General features: G+C 42.4%; 1 protein-coding gene across 5 annotated transcripts in view; it reads right to left on the reverse strand.

The window, feature by feature from the left end:
* The window catches only part of LOC114571834 (attractin-like protein 1), a 322,321-nt gene that overhangs the window by 60,424 nt on the left and 238,911 nt on the right, over positions 1-22,986 (reverse strand). The window contains exon 28 of one of the 5 annotated variants that reach the window (XM_028603038.1): positions 21,108-21,330. The exons of the other annotated variants lie outside the window; for them this stretch is intronic. Coding sequence (XP_028458839.1) covers positions 21,295-21,330 — 36 coding nt within the window. The 3' untranslated portion in view covers positions 21,108-21,294. Of the gene's footprint in view, positions 1-21,107; positions 21,331-22,986 lie in introns of those variants that run through there. 5 annotated transcript variants of the gene reach the window in all.

Raw genomic sequence — 22,986 nt, forward strand, 5'->3', positions numbered from 1 at the left:
TCGCGCTTAATACTGGACCAATGTCCAGTTGATTGTTGTTCCCATCAGTCACTTACACACAAAAACATAGGAAAATAGGGTCCAGGTTGAAAAAAAAAGGTAGTTACCCTTTAAAATGATGGCAGGAGAAATGGGTTTTAAGAAGGATGGTGACAAGTAAGAAAAGGAAGACATTTGAAAAGGTAAGGGAGCGGGAAAGAAGTAGAAAGGGAGACAGAGAGCAGGACAGTAGAGGAATTAAAAAAGAAAAGGTTGAAAGGAGAAGGGAGGAGAATAAAAGATGGGGAAAAGTGGGGTACAGAGATCAAAGCAGACAGGGCTGATCGACGCGCAGGAGGAAGGTGAAGAGGGGTGGGGAATGGCAGGTGGTGGGAGAAAGGGGGGGAGTCAGATGGGAGGAGGAGGAGGAGGGCAAACTTCAATAGTGAGGAAATGTCAGATGAACAAAGGCAGATGGCGAGGCCTTAATCAGCAGGAGGGCGAAACAACCCGACTGAAAACACAAACACAGATATGCGGAAGATTAAAAAAAAACTGAAAAACATTTGGGAACATGCATACACAAAGACTCACTCCCACACCAATGACGCACACCAACATAGATGGAAAAGTTTCCATGTGCATGTACACCTGAATTGCTATTAGGACACACACAAGTGGTGAGACAAACAACATGCTCAGTGCACCCTCATCTACCCTTCTCTCGCCATCAAAATTCTGTTTCTCAGCTTTTTCCACTTCACTACAGACATGTTAATGGGGTTTTGTTTCTACATTTAGCTTAGGGGGGGCCACCTGTTCCACGCAAAACAAACTCATTTCTGGCAGATAATGTGCCAAGCTTTAATCATCAGTATGTTGCTTGTTGTTTCAGCGGAAAATGTGCCTGGTGCAGTCTCCACACACACACACACACACACACACACACACACACACACACACATCTCTTGATTGGTGAAACCAGTGCAGGGAAGGCAGAGGGAGAATCTGGACTGCAGATTGTGACCCCCTACAGGAGGGAGAAACTTTTAGTTGTTTACAATTTAAGATGGTTCTTCACTAAGATGAAAAACATGAAATTAACTTATGTATCAGCATGGGGAAATGCAGCGATTGCAAACTCAAGCACAGTAAGGTAGAGCAAGGAAGACATGAGACAAATAATAGACCTGGGGGAATATTAGTGATCAAGTAGAGTTGAAGATGCAGCTGTAACGTGATGTGTTAGAATCCCACTTGTCTTACTTACAGTACGTTTCTTGTCTCTGCTATCAATTACCACATTAAGCCATAGATGAAATAGAGATAAGCTTAAAATATGAAATAAATATATAAAAAAAAAAAAAAAAAAACGGGGCCAAGAAGGATGTAATAGAGATTTAAGACCATCTAAATTGGAAGAAATTAAAAGGACAGAAGAGCCACGATTAAAAGAAACAAGCAAAAACAAAGCAAGAAAGCAGGATTAGCAAAAGAAAGAAGAAAAAAAAGAAGCAACGCACTCCTACATGTCAGTGGCCTCCACACTCTGTTACCTCTACCTTAACTGAAGCCCCTCTGTGTCCTCTCCCTGTTGCTAGAAAAAAGGCTGTGCATTAACATTAGCCAGCTGTCAGGTGTTGTGCTAGTGCGCTGCCGGCTGCTTGCTTGCCAGTGTCAGACTCTTTATGCATGAATGAATACTACACCTGTAGCTACAGCAGCACAGTCAGCCGCTCCGCCGGCGGCTGCAAACTGCTCCGCTAGCAAGCCCACCTGCCGGGCTAACGTGATGTCTTCTCTCGTTAGCTGTCACCGCTACGCTAACGCAGCTCAGATGACAGTGCGTGCTTGCTAGCATCGCTGTTAGCCTCCTGCTGATGTCAGCTTAGATTTAGAAGAGCCTAGGTGAGAAGATGTGGGAGAGAGGGAGGGTGTCTGTCTACTCTGAGCTTTAGACGAGGGAAAATATAAAACGTGTTTAGACCTTTAGAAGTGCATCATGTTGTGCACACACATGCTCATATGTAGCCTACATGTAAAGAGTTAATGGAGAGTTCATCACGGTAATTGTTCCTGCTGTCCTACTTGCTGAAAATGGATCCCTTTTTTTGTGATTGTTGCGGGCAAAAATCCTTGATTATGCGGCACGTTTTCTTAAAAAATGTGATGGAATATGCGGGATATTTTTGCAATTTTATGCGATGAAATTGCAAAAATTGCGGGAACTTGCAAAAGCTGGGGTTTGATGAAAAAGAGAAAAAAAAAAGTGATTCCCCCAACACCCTGCTTTTCGATGATGTTCACGTCGCGTAATTACGTCACCTCATACCGTTCCCATGGCAACTGGGGAAAATGGCTGCTCGTGTGAAGTAAACGCAACATTTTTTGGCGAAAGTGTGCCGTATTTGAAAAAAATGCGGCCCCCGCATAAATATGCAGACTTTAGCTGATTATGCATTGAATTATGCGATCGCATGATCACGTTTTTCTGGAGGGACTGATAAAGGGTAGTAGTGTAGGCTAAGTGATGGCGGACAAAATTAACAGGCCTATTTCTCTGCAAAAATGTATTCCCAAGTTCAGCTGAAACTAACTTCTAGGGGTGTGGAAAAAAAAGAAATCGGAAATCGTATGTATCGTGATTTTTTTTTGCAAAGATTTAAAAATTTGATAATTTTCCCTAGAATTGATATTTTTTTATTTAATTTTTTCCAATGATTCATGTAAATATTTTCTGTTTATACGGTACCACTGAGGGAGACTCCGTCATATCAGTTTCCAGCAAAACAGACCGAAAGCAGAAAATGCCGAAAATCCATGTGATGTTCTTCTTTACAAATGGAATAAATGTCAGACTGACTGACTGACATGGGATGTGCATTCTTCTTAGAAAACTATTAGTTTTTAGAAATGTCTCATTATCTCGTTATATTATCTTTGAAAGTGTATTATTTAACTTTTGTTTTTGTTAAAGGAAAAAAAATATACAATACTCAATACTATCAAATCAGAATACTTCTAGAATCACAATAAATTAATAGAAATCGCAATACAATCGAATTGGCAGCCATGTATCGTGAAATAATCGAGTCGGGACAAAATCACATCATCCCAGTTCATCCAACTTACTTCAGCTAACATTGGAATTAATATGAACCTAGTGACCAACCAAGTTTTAATGTTAATGTGAGGATTGCTTTAAAGGTCCCATGGCATGAAAAATTCCCTTTATGAGGTTTTTCAACGTTAATATGCATTCCCCCAGCCAGCTTATGGTCCCCCAGTGGCTAGAAATGGTGATAGGTGTAAACCGAGCCCTGGGTATCCTGCTCTGCCTTTGAGAAAATGAAAGCTCAGATGGACCAATCAGGAATCTTCTCCTTATGAGGTCATAAGGAGCAATGTTACCTCCCCTTTCTCTGCTTTGCCCGCCCAGAGAATTTGGCCCACCCATGAGAGAGAGAGAGAGACATCATGGCTTTCAAACGAGCAAAGTGGCAGTTGGTCAACACCACACCCCCCAACTGAGTGTTTTGTGTGAGTGCGTCCATGTGTGAGTTTGTGTCATGCTCTCAGCTCTTTCTTCCATTAAGCCACTGCCCCTGTGTTAGTGAAAATAAGACACACTGGTCAAGGTGATATGGACATGTGTGTGTGTGTGTGTTGCAACCTGATACGTAAGTCTAGACGGTGGAATTATGTTGGGACATAAAAAGAGGGAGTAATATTCAGCACTGTGTTAAGTTTTAGAGTCCAGTGAATATGCACGTGTGTGTTGTTTTTTTATGTTCCCCACTGTGCATGTATACATACATACATACAAATGAAAATGCACATGCTCAATTCAAACAGACCACTTGTTTGTGTGCTGACGCATGCGTTGTGTGTTTAACGCCCCCCCTTTGAGAAGTCCTTGAGTGGGCAACAAGGACAAGGCAGCAGCGGCCATCTTCTCTGTCTGCTTGTCCGGCTGTAAATCAGCCATAAAACGGCTAATTAACTCTGCCTTGCTGTAAACAAGCAGTGCCGCGCTTTTGGATGACAAAGGAAGGGGGGAGAGTGCGACAGAGCTATGTATGCCTATGTGGGAGATTCAAGGGAACAATAATATTTAGTTTTTTAGTTTCAAGGATTGTAGCTGGATGCCAGGAATTCAAACTGAAACACAATAAGACACAAAGTTAATACTTCTGGTGAGTTATTGGTCCATGCTTTCACACCATATTGACTGTGTTTACCTAACCTCGAGGGGGAGCATGACATCAAAACATCCATCCATCCATCCCGCCAGCCGCCTCAGCTGGACAGACAGACGCATAAATAGCCAGGAGAAAGAAATGAGAGTGCTGCAACAATGGAGCCAATCACATGGCGAATTAGGCTTCACAGAACGCGGCTCAAACAAAGTAGCACCTGCGAGATCAAGCTGCCAGTCCTGTTAGACGGATTGGAAATATCTGTGCTGTTTGCTGATTTCGGATGCACCACTGTGCAAATGACGGGTTTCACAACACGACAAATGGCCCACGGCTACTGTGGCTGCAATTACACTCCACACCAGCTCTGTGAGAGCAAAACTACAGTACCATCCCATCTGCAAGCCTGTGTACACAGTCAGTGTGTGTTTATGTGCTGGTGGAAACAACGCAGTCGCATGTTTCCGGTATTCTGTAGCATTAAATTGTTGTAAATACAGTATGAACACAAAGACCCTTCAAATTGAGGTGTGATTTTGGACAGTATGCTGCAACAGCATGTGTTTTCTTTCTGTACCTCACTAATGCTTAAGCAAACACAACCTTTCCAGTTAATTCAAAATGCAGCTGCCATTTGGAGGGCCCCCCTTTCTTGCATTTTTCTTTTCCTAAACCCAACTGTCCCACTCTTGTCCTGCGTGTCATGTAAACATACCTTTTGTAAGCCCACCCACGATCTTTCCCTAAACCTAACTGCGTCAAAAGTGACGACAATAGTCCTGAGCCAGCGCGTTTCAATGAAATAGATAGATCTGACGCTAAAGGAGACTTTTAGCGTCAATAGCAAACGGCAAAGGCACCTGACCAAGCATCCGTATTTCACGCGATGGGAGTGAGAACGCGTTGTTGTTCGAGGTAAATAAAAAGAAAAAGAAAAAGGAGAATAAGGGTGAGGCAGACGCACACAGACAAACTTGAACAAATAAACATAGGAAACACACCCGACTCACACAGCAGAATATGCTGATGTGAGCTTCCTAAACAACCCATTTCTCATCCAACATTACTGCCCCCGTTTCCCCTGTAGATGTAATGCAACATCAGCGCCCATGTTGCTCCGGTCCATCTGTAACCTAACTAGATGGTTTAATCAATGCCACAGAAGGCAGCAGGTTTAGGTCTGATTAATGTTTTAATCAGAGATACAAGGGAAACAACCATTTCAGGACAGGGGTTATAACTCTTCATGACTGTTCACATCCACAGTGTCAGAGTTCTAACATGTTGCACAGTATGCTTTACAAGAAGTATTAAAACTACTGTCAGTGTTTAACAATGCGCATGATGATGAGCATCAATGTAAGTTAAATAATCACCATGACTGAAAACTGATTTCCTTTAATCCAGATATCTCCATTGGCCATGCTAGGACTGACGGCTACTGTATCTCCCAGTGTCCCGCGACACTGTTATTGTTATATACTTCCATCTTTAAAGGGTGTCTGCTGGGTGCGTCGAAAGTTAATGCAGATATGAAAAGAAGAAGATGAAAAGGGTGGCTGGGACATTACTTTTTATGGTTCAGCAACAAACTCTAATGTTGAAATCCGGTCAAGCATTATGTGACTCCGCAAAACCAGTCTTCTTTACAGTGTCAGTAGAGCAAGACAGGGCTATACATCTGTTAGACAATTTCGGTCTCAGCTTTTTGGAAGGAGCTGTTCAGGGGCACAATAGTTACTTGGACTGCCCCTGGCTAAAGAAGCAGGCTGTTCTTATGAACCATGTGTACATATAGCAGAAAGTAATGCACTGTAATGTGTATGTATTCCACATATGTATTGCTGTATGCACCAACATTTACTGCTGCTGTATAAGAACGCTATGGTTCACAAAGGGACGGGGTCAGGGTGGATGGGTGGGTCATAAAACTCAGGGCTTTCAAGTGGGGGAGTGGAGTTCGTGTCCTGGAAGAAGTGGAGGGAAACACAAGACTTTCACCCAGAAAACGGGTGTTCGTGTCCCAGGAGTACTACTTAAGGGGACCGGCGTTTTAACCCAAACCAGTCCTTTTTTGTTCTAATCTTAACTAGTCTTTCTGGTGCCTAAACTCGCCGCCGCACGAAGGTGACGTTTTGACGGTCACCTTTTGACGGCTAAACTCAACTGCAATGGCTACTCATGGTGCTCTGTAATAGGGCTGCACAATATAGTATGGTTTTTTTAATCGTCATCGCAATATCAACTGGCGCACTATACATATCGCGAAACGCTGAGACATATCGCGATAGACGCTCTGAGATTTTTTTGTGTTAGTTGATGGAAAATATCGGTAGAAAATTAGACTTTAAAAAGAAACTAATTCTTTTTTTAGTGGTGCCTTTTATATTCAATTCAATATTCAATTTGTTCAATAAAAGAATGTTGGATATGATTTCCTTTCGTCTGTTTTAAATTGTTGAATATACACCAACAGAGTGGCAGCTATTTTGCTGCTGACGTGCTGCTTCCACTACATGGTTGGTGTTGGAAGTTGTACATTAACGAACACAAAAAGAACCCCAAGATGCACAAAGTCCTTTACTTAGCACCAACTTACCCCCAACCCAAAACACGCCAAGGCACACTTCCAAAAAATACAAATACAAAGAGACAAGCGATACAAAGAGTATCTTACTCTCAGAGCACAGCGCTGTTGGAACACCATCACAGGCATCTACACAAAATAACAAACACATACGTATTCATAAAAGCCTTATTGATACTGATGAAGTATTCAATTATTACCTCATTACGTGGCTGAAGACGGATAGGATTTGCAGCTTTGCCTCACGGCATACAATGTGATTTTAGCTATTGAAGATGGAATTAATCAATTCAGGCACAATATCCGCAGAGACACCGCTGGTTTGATACAATGCAGCTGCTTTACAAAGGACACACACGGGTGCACTCGTGGATTTACATCATAAAAACACTGGGAGAAAATATGCCAAATGTGTCTGTTGAATGTGTGCAGACAAACAGGTGTGAGCACAGAAAGAGAGATGAACACTGGGAATCACATGCACACGCACACACACAAACACACACACACACACATACACACAGTGCGTCTCACCATCTTTGTGGGGACACGTCATTGATATAATGCATTCCCTAGCCCCTTACCCTAACCATCACAACTAAATGCATAACCTTAACCCTTACACTCACCCTAACCATAACCTAATTTTAACCTTAACCCTAAAACCAAGACTTAACCCTCAAACAGCCCTTTAAACTTGTGGGGTCCAGCATTTTGGCCCCACAAAGCTGTCTGGACCCCAGAAGTAGTTTGTATTCCCGGTTTTTGGAACCCACGAATGTAGTTAAACGAGAACACTCAAACGCACACACACACACACACACACACACACACACACACACCTGCTTCTTGAATGTGTAAGCAAGTGAGGCCACAACCAAGAGGCGATAACAAATCTAATTTCCTGCATGTTGGCCAAGTTTCCAGCAACATTTTCTTCCTGGCTGAACATGGTGAGTAGGATCTGAGCAGACTAAACAAGGGCCCGGATAGCCTCGTCTGATCAAATCCACAACACCAGCTTCCATTACACCATCCACGGGAGTGGACAAAGCACTTGAGAGTCTTGTTCAGCGCTGGCTGCAAGACAAAACATTTGGAGTGTAGTTCTCCTAAAACAAATACCACCTGTCAATAGTCATGTAAGAGTCAATGGGCCAACCACTCCTACAACATAATCCACTTCTCTGCTGTCCAGTATGTTCCAAACAACTGTGGCTTCGCCAGTTAATTGCTAAATACGACTGGAGTTTTGGAACTATGTGGGGGTGTAAAAAAAGAATGTTCAAAATAGAGGTATCAAAATGATTCGACAGCTCTAGCATATTTCACTTCTCAGTTGTTGATTTGTATGTTCCAAACACTCTACGTTCCTTCTCCAACGACCAACTATGATACTTGTATCACTTGCTATAACCTCTACATAGCTCCGATGGTACAACAGAACTTGCATACTAAAAATGTATCGGCAAAGCAACAGTTGTTTGGAACATACTGAACATATAGATGGGTAGCAGAGAAGACGATTGTGCCATCGGAATCCATTGTAACGGCTTTGAATCAAAGCTAACTAGAGCTGAGACCCTCCACGAAAAAAGGAAGCTGCAAACTTTGATTTTCAAGGGATGGATTTTACGCTGGAATATTTTGATTATGGACCAAAACCACTGTGGAAAAAAAGATGGTCAGCTTTGAGGTAAAGTATGTTTGATTTGTATTAAATGGGCTTGCAAAAACCACTGGCCCTTCATGGTCTTTGCAAAACGACGATAAGTGATTGTAGAGGTGCTTATGAGCTGCTGGACTTCATAAGAGCTGGATTATCAAGGTCAGGACGAGGGGAGGCATTCTTGAGGGTAGAAAGACACACACAGACACTCAAAATGTCAAGGTGTGTTTTTAATTTCAGTCCGGTCCGGGAACCTGGCCTGAAAACCATCCCTAACAACAGCTACAACAGATGGAGGCAGGATGTTACAACTACAGCATGAGTGAGCCGGACAACCGGATCGCAGCAGAACATCTTCGACACATCCTGACATGGTGGTAGAATAAATCCCCATTGATTCAGAGAGCTAATTAGTGAGGGCCAGAGAGACAAAGGGAGACAGAAAAGGCTTATAGATTGTGTGGCTTGTAGCTGTTAACTCTGAACAAGGCAGACACCCTCTTGTATTATGACCAATAAGTCCCATTCACAGCTAAATGCCTGGCAATTACTGCTAACACTTCCACTGGTGAGGGAAAGGGAGGGAGAAAAAAACAACACAGAGAGACCAAAATATTCCACATCAAATGGAAGAAAAATAGGCCAAATCATTGGGGTTTGTGAGAAACAAAACTGTGAAATGCTAATACATGTAGAGCGTGAGTGTGCCTGGAAATTAAAAAAATATATATCCTCAACATCTGAGGCGGACAGCTCTTTTTCCAACACTGCCTACACTGCTCTTTTCCCACCCATGTGACTGTATGAGATAGTAAAGTTGAGGTAAATAATACAGATTTAAATGAAGGTTAAAATGCCATTTCATTTCTTCTCGCAGTCGAAACACAATGTGGGAGCGTCTATATTCAGAAAAAACAGGGGCAGACTTTTTCAGGTGCTCAATACAATACTCACATGCCATATGCTACCAATAACTCCTCAAATGTACATAAGGCATGTAAGTACCATATTAGGATGGACTTCAAAATATCTGAAGCAGTCCTTTAGGCCTGTCACATCTAATAAAACACAAAGTCTGACACTGATGAAAACTGTGAAAATGGAGCATTAACTTGTAGATGCACAGCAATTTAGGTGGTTTTATTTAAATCTGAATAAGTTTTATGACTTTCCCAGACTAAATATCCAAAAGAAATAGAGATGGAGAGATAGAAATAGAGATGGAGGTGGCTCAAGGCTTTACTGAAGTGTCAAACAACGAGAAAATACAGGCTGAAGAAATGTCTCTCTCTTTCTCTCTCTCTGTCTATCCCTCTATTCCTCAAATGTAGTGGCCGCAGTGTGGTGACCTGGTCCACTAAATCACCACCCGCTAACAGACAGAGGGTGAGAGACAGACAGACAGACAGACAGAGAGAGAGAGAGACAGACAGACAGAGAGAGAGAGAGAGAGAGAGAGAGAGAGGGTCATTCATTAAATGCTATCAAATTAGCCCTCATCATTGGCCTGCTCCAACAGCCATCACCCATTCTCCACAGGCCAACACACACACACACACACACACACACACACACACACACACACACACACACACACACACACACACGGAAAGACTGCTGAGAATAACTAGGCTGCATGTGTTTGTAACCTCAGCTTGTTTGTTCCGTTTCTTCACATCATGTCTAACAAAAAGTCCAGCAGCTGGAGTTAATCTGCTGTACCTGGCACATCTAACTTTCAAGTTACACTCACGAGTTTCACAAGTGCAAACTGGTGTGTGAGACCGTCACACACTATTCTTTTGGTTCCCACGAAGAACATTTTGTAGGTAAAATGTACATAATTTAGTTATAGGTTCAGTTATGCTTTTTAGTTATAGGTAGTTGACACTAACAAAAGAGATGGATGACATTCAACAAAAAATACTGTTCAAATCTCCACCTGATAGTTTAAATATATGTAATAGTTATGATGTTTGTAAGTTTCAAGACAAAAGAATATCAAGGAAACCCAGATGTCATATTCAGAAATCAATGCTCCAAATAAATAAAAAAAAAACATTTCACTAAATTCAACACATGTGGACCATACAGAAACACACTGCAAATACAGAAAACCACAGCACAACTCAACAGAACCAATTTACAACACAAAGAAAGGTTAATGTACTCCCTGATGCTCACTCAGACTACTGCACGCCCACTACTGACTGTGGGTCTGTGTGCTGTGTATGTCTGCTGTGAGCTACTAGTGTCAAATTAAACTAATCTTAGATGCAGGGTGAGTTACACACACACACACATATACATACATATATATATATATATATATATATATATATATATATATATCAGGTTCAGCTGAAATCTTCCTTAGGGATCAGGGTTTAATTTAGTTCAGCCCTGTGAGTGAAATGTGTGATTTTTGGCCGTATAAATACATTTATTGTTAAAAAGAAGAAAAATAAAACGCCCCGGTTGTAAGGCAAAGTTTATTATTTTAAATTAGCAGATGCAATATAGTAAGTAGGGGTGGGGGAAAAAAATCGATACAGCATAGTATCGCAATATTTTCCGTGGCAATACTGTATCGATACACAAATGCCAAGTATCAATCTTTTATTATATATGTGTTGGTCAGTTTGTCTGCTTGACAATCCCATTTTGCAAAATTGAAGTGAGATGAACAAACAGAGAAATGTATCTTTTTAGATAAAACAGATGTTGACAAAGGACATATTTTGAAATTGGGAAAAATTTGAAGTTGGAAAACAGGTAATAAATTGCGATAAATAGCAGAATATTGCAATATGTTTAAAATTGCAATAATATCGTATCGTGATGATATCGTATCGTGAGACCTCTGGTGATTCCCACCCCTAATAGTAAGAAGAAGAAATATTTGTGCATGTACTGAATGTATGACCTTTCTGTGAGATCAGGCTCTTCTTGTGTGTGTGTGTGTGTGTGTGTGTGTGTGTATACATGTGTCTGCCAGGAGAGAAACTGTAGGTGGTTCTTATTATCGCCTTGACAGCCTGATTTACAAGTTTTAAACAACCGTACATCCCTACCCTTTGACCACAGTGTCTCTCTCTCACACACACGCACAGGCACACGCACACGCACACAGTCCATTGGTTTCCTTGGGAATAATGTTTATCCCGTCCATTTAGCCAGCGTGTCCCATTAGCATCAACCTCCCATCTGTCTACGCGGCCCCTAGAGGGGCTCCGGTGTGTGCGTCTGATTGCACGAGTGTGAGTAACTGTACTGGCGTTGATGTTGATGGCAAATGTTGGGAGCATGTGTGTAGTTTGCGTATACCTTTGGATCGCATGCCCCCCACCCCCTCCACAAACTAATCAAATATCAGATTAACGTTCATCAATTCCCACCTGCATCAGCGACGCCGTGCACAATCATTATCTCTGACCTCTCTGGTTGGCTGGCTGGCAGCCCTCCTATCCACCAATTACACCCCACAGCTGACAGGCCAGCTGACTGCCACTTCCTGCCCCGTGTCCAATTAGACTGCGTCAACAAAGTGACCCGAGCCGGGATAGGTCGGCTGAGGTCGTCGAACCCCGAGGTCAAAGAGAGCGGCTCCGATTGGGTGTTTGTGAGCAGACAACCACGCAGGCGGACCTTTCCTTAATGAGATCGTTACATCCTCCTAATGTAGTAATGTGAGGAGATGTTTAATCATTGTGGGCCTAACTCCCCGTCAACTATGATTTTAATCACTTTGAAGCATCTTCATGGCTCATGTGAGGGAATGAATATGTTGACACAATGTTGCAGGTCGTAGTGCTTGAAATTGTCCAATGGAATGTTTGCAGTGGTTAAAAATTTAGATTGACTTTTGGAGCCCACCAATTTTTTGGCATGTTTATTGAAATAAGAGAAAAAAATTTTTTTTTGTAAGTCAAAAGAAGGGCAGTTGTGTATGATACACCTGAGTTATGTCTTGTGTATGTACCATTGACTTTAAAAAAATGTTTTGTTGTTGTTGATTTGGTATTTAAGTTTCCTCAAACAGAAAGTAAATCTGTTTCTCTCTGTCGTTGTCTGTCACAGCTTAACGTTAGCTACGATAGCTCCAGACATTAGCTAACTTTAGCGCTTGTTTTGGCGGACCTCTACTACGTCAGTTAAGTTACCTTTAACCAGCGCGGTTCTACGTGGAAAACAACAAGTGCAGAGAGAAACCGATGCAACTAAACATGCTTGCTGTCTGGGAGTTCCCGGTGAACTCGTGGACATTTCCGTACTACATTCTCAGAAGGCAAAGCACTGCTATTTCCTTCTTCTTGGGCGGAGTGATTTGCTCGGAGCACCTGAGAAGCCCCGTGGCGAGGAGCAGAGAGTAACAACGGTGCTTTTCAGGTGTTGCGCTAATCACTCCGCCCAAGTAGCAGAAGTAGCAGTGCTTCACCCTTGAGAATATAGTTCCCAATATGTATACGGTTAGAAGATGGCTGTGTCTCATGTGACCTTGTTATTTGTACACGCTGTGACTATACAAATCACAACATGTAAATAGGAAAATGTTGGCGTTACTTTGTCACTTATTGGGAGCAGTAGGCTAGATGGAGCCGGTTACCTCCAGGATCTGTGCTAAGCTTGGCTAGATGGAGCCGGTTACCTCCAGGATCTGTGCTAAGCTAGGCTAGCGGTGGGTGCGTCAGACAGTTAGGACACGCATGGAAAGATGAGAAGGTTATGTATGGACTTATCTAACTCTGGGGGATACGGGGAATAAGACAAAGTCCCAATAAGTCGGCGTGTTCCTTTAAACAAAATATCTCCCTTGGTGTCTGTTCATTAGACTTTTTGTTTTATAATGCATCATTATCTCTCTCCATCTCTTTCCTCACCATCTGTCTCTCTCCCTTCTTATTTGTCCATCCCTCCATCCTTCCATCTCAGTGCCAGTGAGACCGGGGGCGCAGAGCTGCAGACCCCTGCACTACTCAACACAACAAGGCCCCATCTCATCAACAATGGCCTCGGCTCGCCAATATATACAAATCATCAAGTGAGCTTGTGTGTGTGTGAGTGTGCGTGTAAACTAACACCGTGTTTTGTGCGTGGTAGAGGAGTCAGCAACTTTAGCGGCCAGCCTGCAGGCCTCATCTCAGGACCTTTTTAACAAGGAGCCGGTCAATCAAACTCTGATCGATAACTATCTGGAGCCCGCCAACATAAAGGTGTGTGTGTGTGTGGGTGTGCATGCGTGTGTGTGCCAGGCTGACTAATTCAGACATCTAGGCATAGTGCTGATCCTGTTGGGCCTCCTTTCAGTAAAGTGTGCCAGCTGTGGAAATGAAAAACCAGCGGCGTCTTTGGCTGAGCTGTCGGCATCCAAGAGGAAAATCTGGCAGAGAGGGAGAAGTCAATAATGTTCGGATAAACAAATATTCTGAGAGAGGGAGAGATAGAAAGTGTGAGTGCAAGAGAGAGAGAAGGGAGGAATTCAAGAGCAGAGTGAGGGAAGCCAACGGTTTTGCCAATAAACAAGCCAGCACAGCACTATTGCAGATTGCCATAGAGCTTAAGTATACAGGATAGAGGCATTAGAGAGTCGGCCCCATCAGACCAATGCAACAAGAGCTGATCATGCATCTCTGTAGATGTTTGTGTATGTGTGGGTATACAAATGTGTGAGAATGTGTTGAATATGGTGTGTGTTTGTAACAAAGATCGACTGTGTTCATGTGCATTCACATTTAAAGGGTCAATGTGCTGGCCTTAGTGTTTTAGTCTGAAACGGTTTATCTATTATTCATTTGATTGTGTCCATAGAAATGTCACTCAAACAACAAGTTCCAGTTAGTTCCGAATATGTGGGATGGGACTGAGGTCCAGTTCTTGTACACCAAACTGGGTAAAGCATTTCATTATGGACCCAACTTTGCCCACAAGGGCATTGTCACGTCGTAACAGAAAAGGGCCTCGTAAGTTAAATACGTACACGACGGAGGTGAAGTACATTACATAGTCAAGTCGACGTTGACTTTTGCTTTCCCGCGGGACACGTACGGTGGTCTCCTGGGTGAAAGTCTTGCATTTGTTTGACCCGTCCATCCAAACCAACCTCCTCCCTACGCGGACTTTGATTAGAGTCATACGTCGGATTAGTCAATTGAATCTGGAACAAAAAAACTTTTCCCTCAAAACGTAAAGTAGAAAGCAGCTTTGTTGTATGGGAACGGAATATTTAAAAGACAAAGCTGGTGTGGAATATAATTTCATGCTTAAATATTAAGTCCTTAATTTGAACTAAAGGGCCTAGCCCAAACTAGAAAAAACGGCCCCAGGCCAAAAGTACAAGGGTCAATGTAGTGTATCGGTCAACATGGTCATGAAGGGGGAAGTATGTATGTTCCCCTTAACTTTTAGACATATTGTTTAAGCCAAAGTAAGCTTAAAAAAAGAAGAAGCTACATTTAGAAAAAAATAGAACCAAAAAAGAAATAGGATAACAGTGATTTGGGAGATCTTTTACATGATTTCTTTATTCTCTGTTATTTAATTTTTTTTTTACATCATTATTATAACTGTTCATATTATTTGTTTGTTGACTTGCTTGTCTTTGGTAACGTGACAGCATTATTAATGAGAATCCCTCCTCAATGATCTCTCCAGGTGAAATAAAGGTTGTTGATGAGATGAAAGCATCTGAATGAATGTATCCTCATGTAATACCTTTATGCTTTATGTTCAGCGGTGTGTGTGTGTGTGTTTGTTTGTGTTTGTGTGTGTGCATGTGTGTTTGCGAGTGCAGCAATCTGTGATGTGTGTATTGTTGTAATTTGTTGCCCTGCAGCTTTGAGTAGCGGCTCATTATCCGAGCAGATTCCCATCTTCCGTCCCTCAGGGCTGTTACAATCACAAAATTATTGATTTGCTCCGCACCCCAAAACAATGGATGGTGAATAAAAACCTTGATGGAATAGATTTCCTTCCTGCCTGGTTTAGCCGCTCATAAAACTTGGTTAATGTCTGTGTCAAACCTGCTATTTGGTCTTCTATCTTAAAAGGGACTAGACTGAGACTATGGGAAATACTGATGTCCTCATACAGTGTTAAGTAAAGTTGAATTTAAAAATCGGTATATCATGTCAGTGCATTCAGATTTGACTGAGTTAGGAAGAAGGGGAGCAACTTTTTTTTAATGCAAATTGTGTCAACTATGCTGTTTTTTCACTGCATAGTTCGGCTCGACTCTGGTTTTTGGTTAGCAAAATACGTGGCTAGCACCTGGTCCTTCTTTTGGTACCACCTCGGTCGAGGTTCAAAGCTACCAAATCAATAAGAGCGCGACACAGGACAGCCGGCACAAACCTGCGATTTTAAAATCTATCGTCAATAGCAACCTCAGTCGAGGCGTTTTTTTTGTATTCACTCGACCCAGATTTTAGGAAATGGCAGCCCACAAAACTACGTCATACAATATGCTGTACAACTGACAAAGTGCTGGCGTTTCTCCGTTTGGTTGCCGATGAAAGGATCTCATGTGCATCGCTTTGAAGATAATCTCACGGCAGTTTCATACGACATCCACAGTGGAAAAACAAAAGAGAAAAGTACTGTACTGGTACCAAAAAGTGATTTGAGCAGAGCACATGCAACCTGTGAAAAAGGTTGCATTTAGACATGCATTTAAAAGGTAGCCTGACAAGGTTGTCAAGGCTACCATTGGCAGGGCTCAATCTGAGGGGCGGGATAAACGGTTGTCTTTCAAATTCCCTCGGCACGCAATAGCACAGCGCTACGACCAACCAGAGCAACGCTAGTTGATCAATTAAACTTTTGTCGTATCCGGTCGGCAAAACTCCGAAAACACCATCCTTTTTTAAGAATGACATCATTGCCGTTCTTTGTTCTTTTCTCAAAGAAAAGCTGAACTCCAAGTCTTCCAGAGTCGCGGACAAAGCCGATTCCAAAGACCTCTGTTTGCCAGCAGCAGCGGCCATCTTCTTTGTTTTAAAATAGCAGGGAATTCACGTGGAACCGTCGCAACTCTGCCGTCATTATGTTAAGCCCCGCCCACCGACTCTATACACGATGTGATTGGCCCGACTAGAGTTTGGTTTTTCCTGCTCGCAAGCCAACGGAGAATTGCTAGACGACGCTGGCTGCAAATTACACGTTGGCTTGCAAGCTGGAAAAACCAAACTCTGGTCAGGCCAATCACATTGTGTATAGAGTCGGTGGGCGGGCTTATGCTGCTGCTGGGAACAGTGGTCTTCTGGAAGACTTGGAGTTAAGCTCTTCTTTGAGAAAAGAACAAAGAACGGCACTGAAAACAAAAAAGAAAGATGCGTTCGGAGTTTTGCCGACCGGATACGGCCAAAGTTTAATCTACCAACTAGCTCCGCTACCTTCTTCGTTGCTCTGCCTGGTTGTAGCGCTATCCTATCATGTGCAGAGGGAATTTGAAAGACAACCGTTTATCCCGCCCCTCGGATTGAGCCCTGTCAATGGTGAGTTCCCAGACCCAACATCTGGATGTGGGTCTGGCTTGTCAGGCAACATTAACAGTGTACTGACGAACTGTGCGATGCACACACGCTCCGAACCAAGTCAAACTAACCAAACGGTTCGGATGCTTATTCATGAACCGTACCACCCATAGAACATAGGGCTGTGGGAACATAGGGCCTAATTCCGAAAAACAAAAAAATCTTAAAAATGTGGGAACATAGGGCTGTGGGAACATAGGCACACTCCCGTCTAAGCATGTTAAATGAATAAATTCCTTGTCACTAAGACTAACTGCTAACAAGGTCTACGCTCATTAATTAGAACGTTTGTTTTCCCCCACGGCATAAACGGAAACAACGTTTTAGTGAGCGTTCCCAGTAGTGCCGGCCAAGTCTATTAGTCCATTTGTTGTGGGACCTGCAAGGGATACGGGACTTCACAAAAGGATGAAAACACATTCATCTCAAACTTTACGACCTTATCAAGTTATTATGGCAGAAACAAACATGCCTGGAGTTTCATTTAGATTTTTAATTTTGTGATCAGCCAGCAACTCAAAATATGCTTATTTCCTTCACCTCTTTAAATGTGTAGATGTCAGACCAAAATGTATATGATCGCAAAATAACACACTGGCCCCTTAAAGGAGAAAAAAGCAGATCTCTGTGCTGAGAGAAATAAAACGCCAGATTTTATGCTGCATAGCAACTTTTCAGCTCCTTTGTTCCAAACCATTAATAAACGCAACACTAATGCACTTCCATTCATCTTACTCAAAGCCTGATGTAAACTAATATCAAACCCATTGTTAAACTCCCTCTTCTACACCTCACCATTCCAGCCTGAAAAATAACCCTATGCTACTTTCTGTTTGGATCAAAGCCTTTTATTTTTTAAATCCTTCGGACAAGTACATTTACATTTCACTTGTCCATGAACAAAAGTCACTTGTCCTGGTAAAGATTTATCATTTTATGAATTTGTTTGTGTTTTGCTAATGCAGAATTTGAACAAACCGTTGAAAGCATCCAAACTCTATCAACATTAATAAAATTCAGTTTAAACAGTAGAAACAAACGTGTTCCAAGAACAGATTTCCCCTTCAAGAAGAAAAAAGGATCTCCAGACTCATAATACAAAGTTATACTTTGCATGCCGGTGTGCAGAATATATTGAGATTCTAAGTGAATATTTTAAAGTTTCTCATTACTTTCAGATTCCTAGTCAATATTCTAAGTTACTATGTCAATATATTGAGATATTGAGTCAATATATTGAGATTTTAAGTCAATATGTTGAATGTTCTCATTGCTTTGAGATTCTTAGTCAATATTCTGAGTTACTAAGTCAATATATTGAGATACTGAACCAATATGTTGAGTTACTAAGTCAATATATTATGATACTAAGCCAATATATTGAGATTAAGTGAATATTTTATAGTTTCTCATTACTTTGATATTCTTTGTTTATATTCTGAGATACTGAGTCAATATATTGAGATACTAATTCAATATTTTGACCAGAGGCGGTGGTGACTTGAACTTATAGCTAAAATAATTTTGTAGACATAACAATGGATTTTGCCACTAAATGTTGGTGTTAACGTTTTTTTTTTCTTTCTACAATTTCACTTTCTACCCGGCAGAAAGTTACCAAGGGATCCTTTAAAAGGTGTAGCTACTTTACAGTTGATTATTACCTGATATTTAATCCTGCAAGTCGCAGAGCTGAGGTTTTACAATAACTGACGGACAAACGAGTAGCGGAGTAGCTAGTAGCGTTACGAGGCAGAGAGCCAGCCGTCAAGAGTCAAGTTAACTTCATGCTTCATCCGCACAAAGCACACTTCTATCGCCACGAGTGACAGCTTTATTCGGCTCGTTTTCTGTGAACGAGGTGGCGACGGGGAAACGTTAAAGCGTAGTTAGCATGCTAACTTTAGCTAACTAACACCGGCTGCCTGGCTTGCTGGTTCCGCGGTGCTTTCATGCTGTATCGCTTACAGAGAAGGAGCTGAACAGTGGGCTGGTTCTAACGTCAGTGGTCCGCTCACCCGCTGCTGCTGGGTCTAACGTTAGTTAATGTATTTGTTTCAAATTGGTAATGAGTGGTACATAACGTATATAATGCTTCATCCACACAAAGCACATTGCTATCGCCACGAGTGACATCTGTTTTCAGCTTGTTTCCTGTGAACGATGTGGCAAGGAGGTAACGTTAAGGTGGAGTTAGCAAACTAATGTTAGCCAACTAACACCGGCTAGATCGCCGTGCTTTCATGCTGCTTCGCCTACAGAGAATGAGCTGAACAGCGGGCTGGGTCTAACGTTAGCGACCCGCTGCCCGGGATTGTGGGGTAAAATATGTATTTGTTTCAATTCTGTAACATAGACGAAATGAGTGGCACATAACTTGAAGTAACATGGCGTTTTGTTTGAGTTTTAACTGGTCCAGTGGGGCAAGTAAATTTCTCTTCCACTTGCCCTACAAAAAAATCCACTTGTCCCGGACAAGCGGACAAGCCTTAATGTCGAGCCCTGGTGTTGGCGTCCTAAACTCCGGTGGATTTGTGAGGACTATGGTTAACTGCTCCTCAGATCTCTGCAGGGTAAATCCAGACCGCTAGCTAGACTATCTGTCCAATCTGAGTTTTCTGTTGCACGACTAAAACTACTTTTGAACGTAAATACCAAAACAAGTTCCTTTGTCAAGGCTATTTTGAAGAGGCACCGTGGCTCCGCCCGGTGCTTAGCACTGCCCAAGACGATTGTGATTGGTTAAAAGAAATGCCAATAAACCAGAGCACGTTTTTCCTCCCATCCGGGCTGTGCGGACTAGCCAGAGCCTCCTCCGCAGCGCCATGCAGGAAGGTCTGGCAATGCGAGATATAACAGTAAAATCATCTGCCACTTTTGCTTCTATGAGACTTGATGAAAGGTGGCCAGACATGACTTTCCAGAGAGTACTCAGCAGAAAAACTACAGCAGCGGTTATGTGATCACACACTTCCTGTAACATGACCTGTGGGATAACTTTGTTTTGCCAACAACTAACCTCCTGTGGTCGTCCTGCTGATAGGAGCGTCTGGTCAGAAAATGCTAAAGTGGGTCATTTTGGACAGACGGTGAAGTATTTTTATTTTTTTTTATTTTAGGTATGAGGACTTTTTTTCTTTTTTTCATCCACTCTCCAATGGGATGACAATTACAGCACTTTAACAGAATACATTTTGAATTATAAGAACAATGGTCAAACAAAATAATCTGAGTGAAGCTCAGATTATACCCTTTTATGGTCAAATACTTTGTAGTTTCCCCTTTTTTTATTATTCCAATCAATGTACTGATCGGCAAGACATCTCAGCAGCTCCATTGTTTATTTTAAACATTATTTGTTCACTTTATTTTTAACGGGAATACGTTCTGAAGTGTCTTCACCCCCCCAGAGGAACCCCACATTTATTCCAAAAGGTGGTTAATATTGTTCTCATGCAGCTGGAAACAGAAAAAAAAACAAAAAAAACAAACTGTATTTTATCTGCAAAAATAAGTGATAGACAAATCTTTAATTAGTTAAGTTAGTGGGTGATACCACTTGCTTGGCTTGCAGACCATGTCTAAATGTCCTATGGTCGAACTATCTTATTGGCTGTTTAATTAGCTGAGTGAAAGAGACAATCTGCCTTCAGGTCTTATTGGCGTTCTGACTCAAAAAGCACCGTCATATCTGCCTTGGAGAAATTAACCCAAGAATCACAGCTGCCTTTCCTTGTGATTGAAAAAAGAAAAACACCACAGGAAGAACACGTTTTCCCCGTGATTGTCTAATGGACTGATGAGGAGCGGTTGTCCTTCCGCGTGATTGGGCAATTGACTCAGGAAGAGGATTTGCTCTTGGTTTTGATTGGCCCTGGAGTCCTCTTGAGAAGCCGCCGAGTGTCACTCCAGACAGATAATGGCAGATGTCAACCCTCCACTCAGCTGCAATCACCTTCCTCCTTCTCTGTGTCCCTGTCTGGGTATGGCACACATACAGTCCAATGTCTCCACTCAGTCCAGCAAACCTGAACGGCCTGTGCGATGGAACCACTTCAGTAATGCAACAAGGCCCCATGCCAAAAAGACAAAGTTATTTGTCAGTGTCCCCTGAAACGATCCGTATGACTGTTTGAAAAATGGCCCATTAACTGTTTTCTGATCGGCCTCCATGTGGTTAAATGTGTAGAAATTGATTTTTTTGGATCTTAACAATGGCGCAAATGGCATGTTATGAGGTATTGCTTGCAGAGACAAACCCAGAGAGAACAATGATCAACTCTGCTGCTGCTGCTGCTTCTGCTTCTGGCCCTGACTCCTCCATCAACCTCATTTCAAGCAGGCAGCAGGCAGCAATCTTTTTTCCTGTAAGGGGTGAAGCTTTGATAAAGCCACTGTACGCTTCCTGTTTAGCGATAGCCAAAAGACAAAGGTTAGCGACTAGCAGGGTGAAGAAAGTGTAACATCTCGCAGCTTAAGAGCCAGGGCATTGGTACACCACATTTACTACCTGGGCACCTCAAGCAGTTCAGTCAGTTCATATATATATATATATATATATATATATATAAAACTCATAAGGGCTGAAAAAGGTGACACATCCGTGTTTACTCCAGCTGCTAGCTAACGGTAGACTAACGCTACCTGCTGTCGAGTGTAGCGTTAACTAGCGTCCCGTGCGGCGATGTTTCGGTTCCCTCTAATGTCCGTTTTCGGAGTATCAAGAAGCGCAGGCATTTAAGTGACACCTAAATGAGGCACCGAAATCCGCGTTGCTATTCGGTCCGGTAGATAACGGTCGTTAAGTATTAGTACCGGGTCTCAGACCCCCCCCAACAAAAATAAAAACTCGGAATCTCGATTCACGTGGATGACATTCTCCCATTCAAAACGTCAATTTCGCCAAAAAGTGACTAGTTTGCAGGTATGATATATATATATATATATATATATATATACATAAAACTTCCCCAAAACTTTGTGATTTTGCATTTTACATAAAAAAACCAAAGGAGTAAGTGATCCTCTATGCCTCAATAAACTTTCTAACCTAAATAAACCTAAGACAATCATATTGTATTCGATTTAATGTTTATTAAATCCATTGTCACAAGGACGAAAACAAAAGGTAGCCAACTTTTCTTAGTGTTTTGGAGATTCATGGTTTTCTCAGGACAGCAAAAATGTGTTTAAAATTCATAGAATGAACAATGTGCTCTTGCTTAACAAGTCACCTTAAACACGTTAGAGTGTTGGCAAAAGTCTTTTCTTTCTCTCTGACATACACAATCCCACATCTTCTTCTCTTTACTCTCTCTTCTCCCTCTTACTGTGTTGTACCTCTGGCTAAGCATTTAACTTGTGATAAACTCTCACTGACCCACCTTCTTACCACCTTAGGCAGCGTGAATAAGTAGACAAAAAGATCCTTCCAGAAGCCTCACACATCCTGACCAGACAAGATATGGGCCAGTCACCCCCCCCTCAGCCTCCTCCGCCGCTGTTTACGACCAGTCTGCTTTGTCTGTCTGGCTGGCTGGGAGGGGAGGAGAGGGGGAGGGGATTGGCCCTGCAGAGCGTCCGTCACAGCTCGCCACCCACTGTAGCCCGTTACAAGACACATAATGACGCCTGGGTCACGGACCACGCCTCTTCAGTCTCACCTCGCCGTGCCTAGTGAGACGTTGCACAAAGAAACAGGAACCACGCAGGGACATGTCCCTCATCCACACACGTACAGTATCCACACACACACACACACACACACACACACACACACACGGTCCAGTGCACACAACCCTAAAGCGCCTTTAGCTAATAGCTGGCGGGGTGGCATGGTGACCATGGTAGAGTCACTGAGCTCAGAGATGTGATGAGGTCACAGCGATTACCATTAAAGAGCTGGGGGGTCCTATATGGTTGGTTGACCAGTGACTGAGGGTTTCACTTACATTCCTGCCTCTTAAGTAGAACTGTTAATATCTTTAATAGAGGGGGCTGTTTAAAGAATTTGTCTCGACT

Source organism: Perca flavescens, chromosome 17 (assembly GCF_004354835.1).
Source record: "Perca flavescens isolate YP-PL-M2 chromosome 17, PFLA_1.0, whole genome shotgun sequence".
NCBI lineage: Eukaryota > Metazoa > Chordata > Actinopteri > Perciformes > Percidae > Perca > Perca flavescens.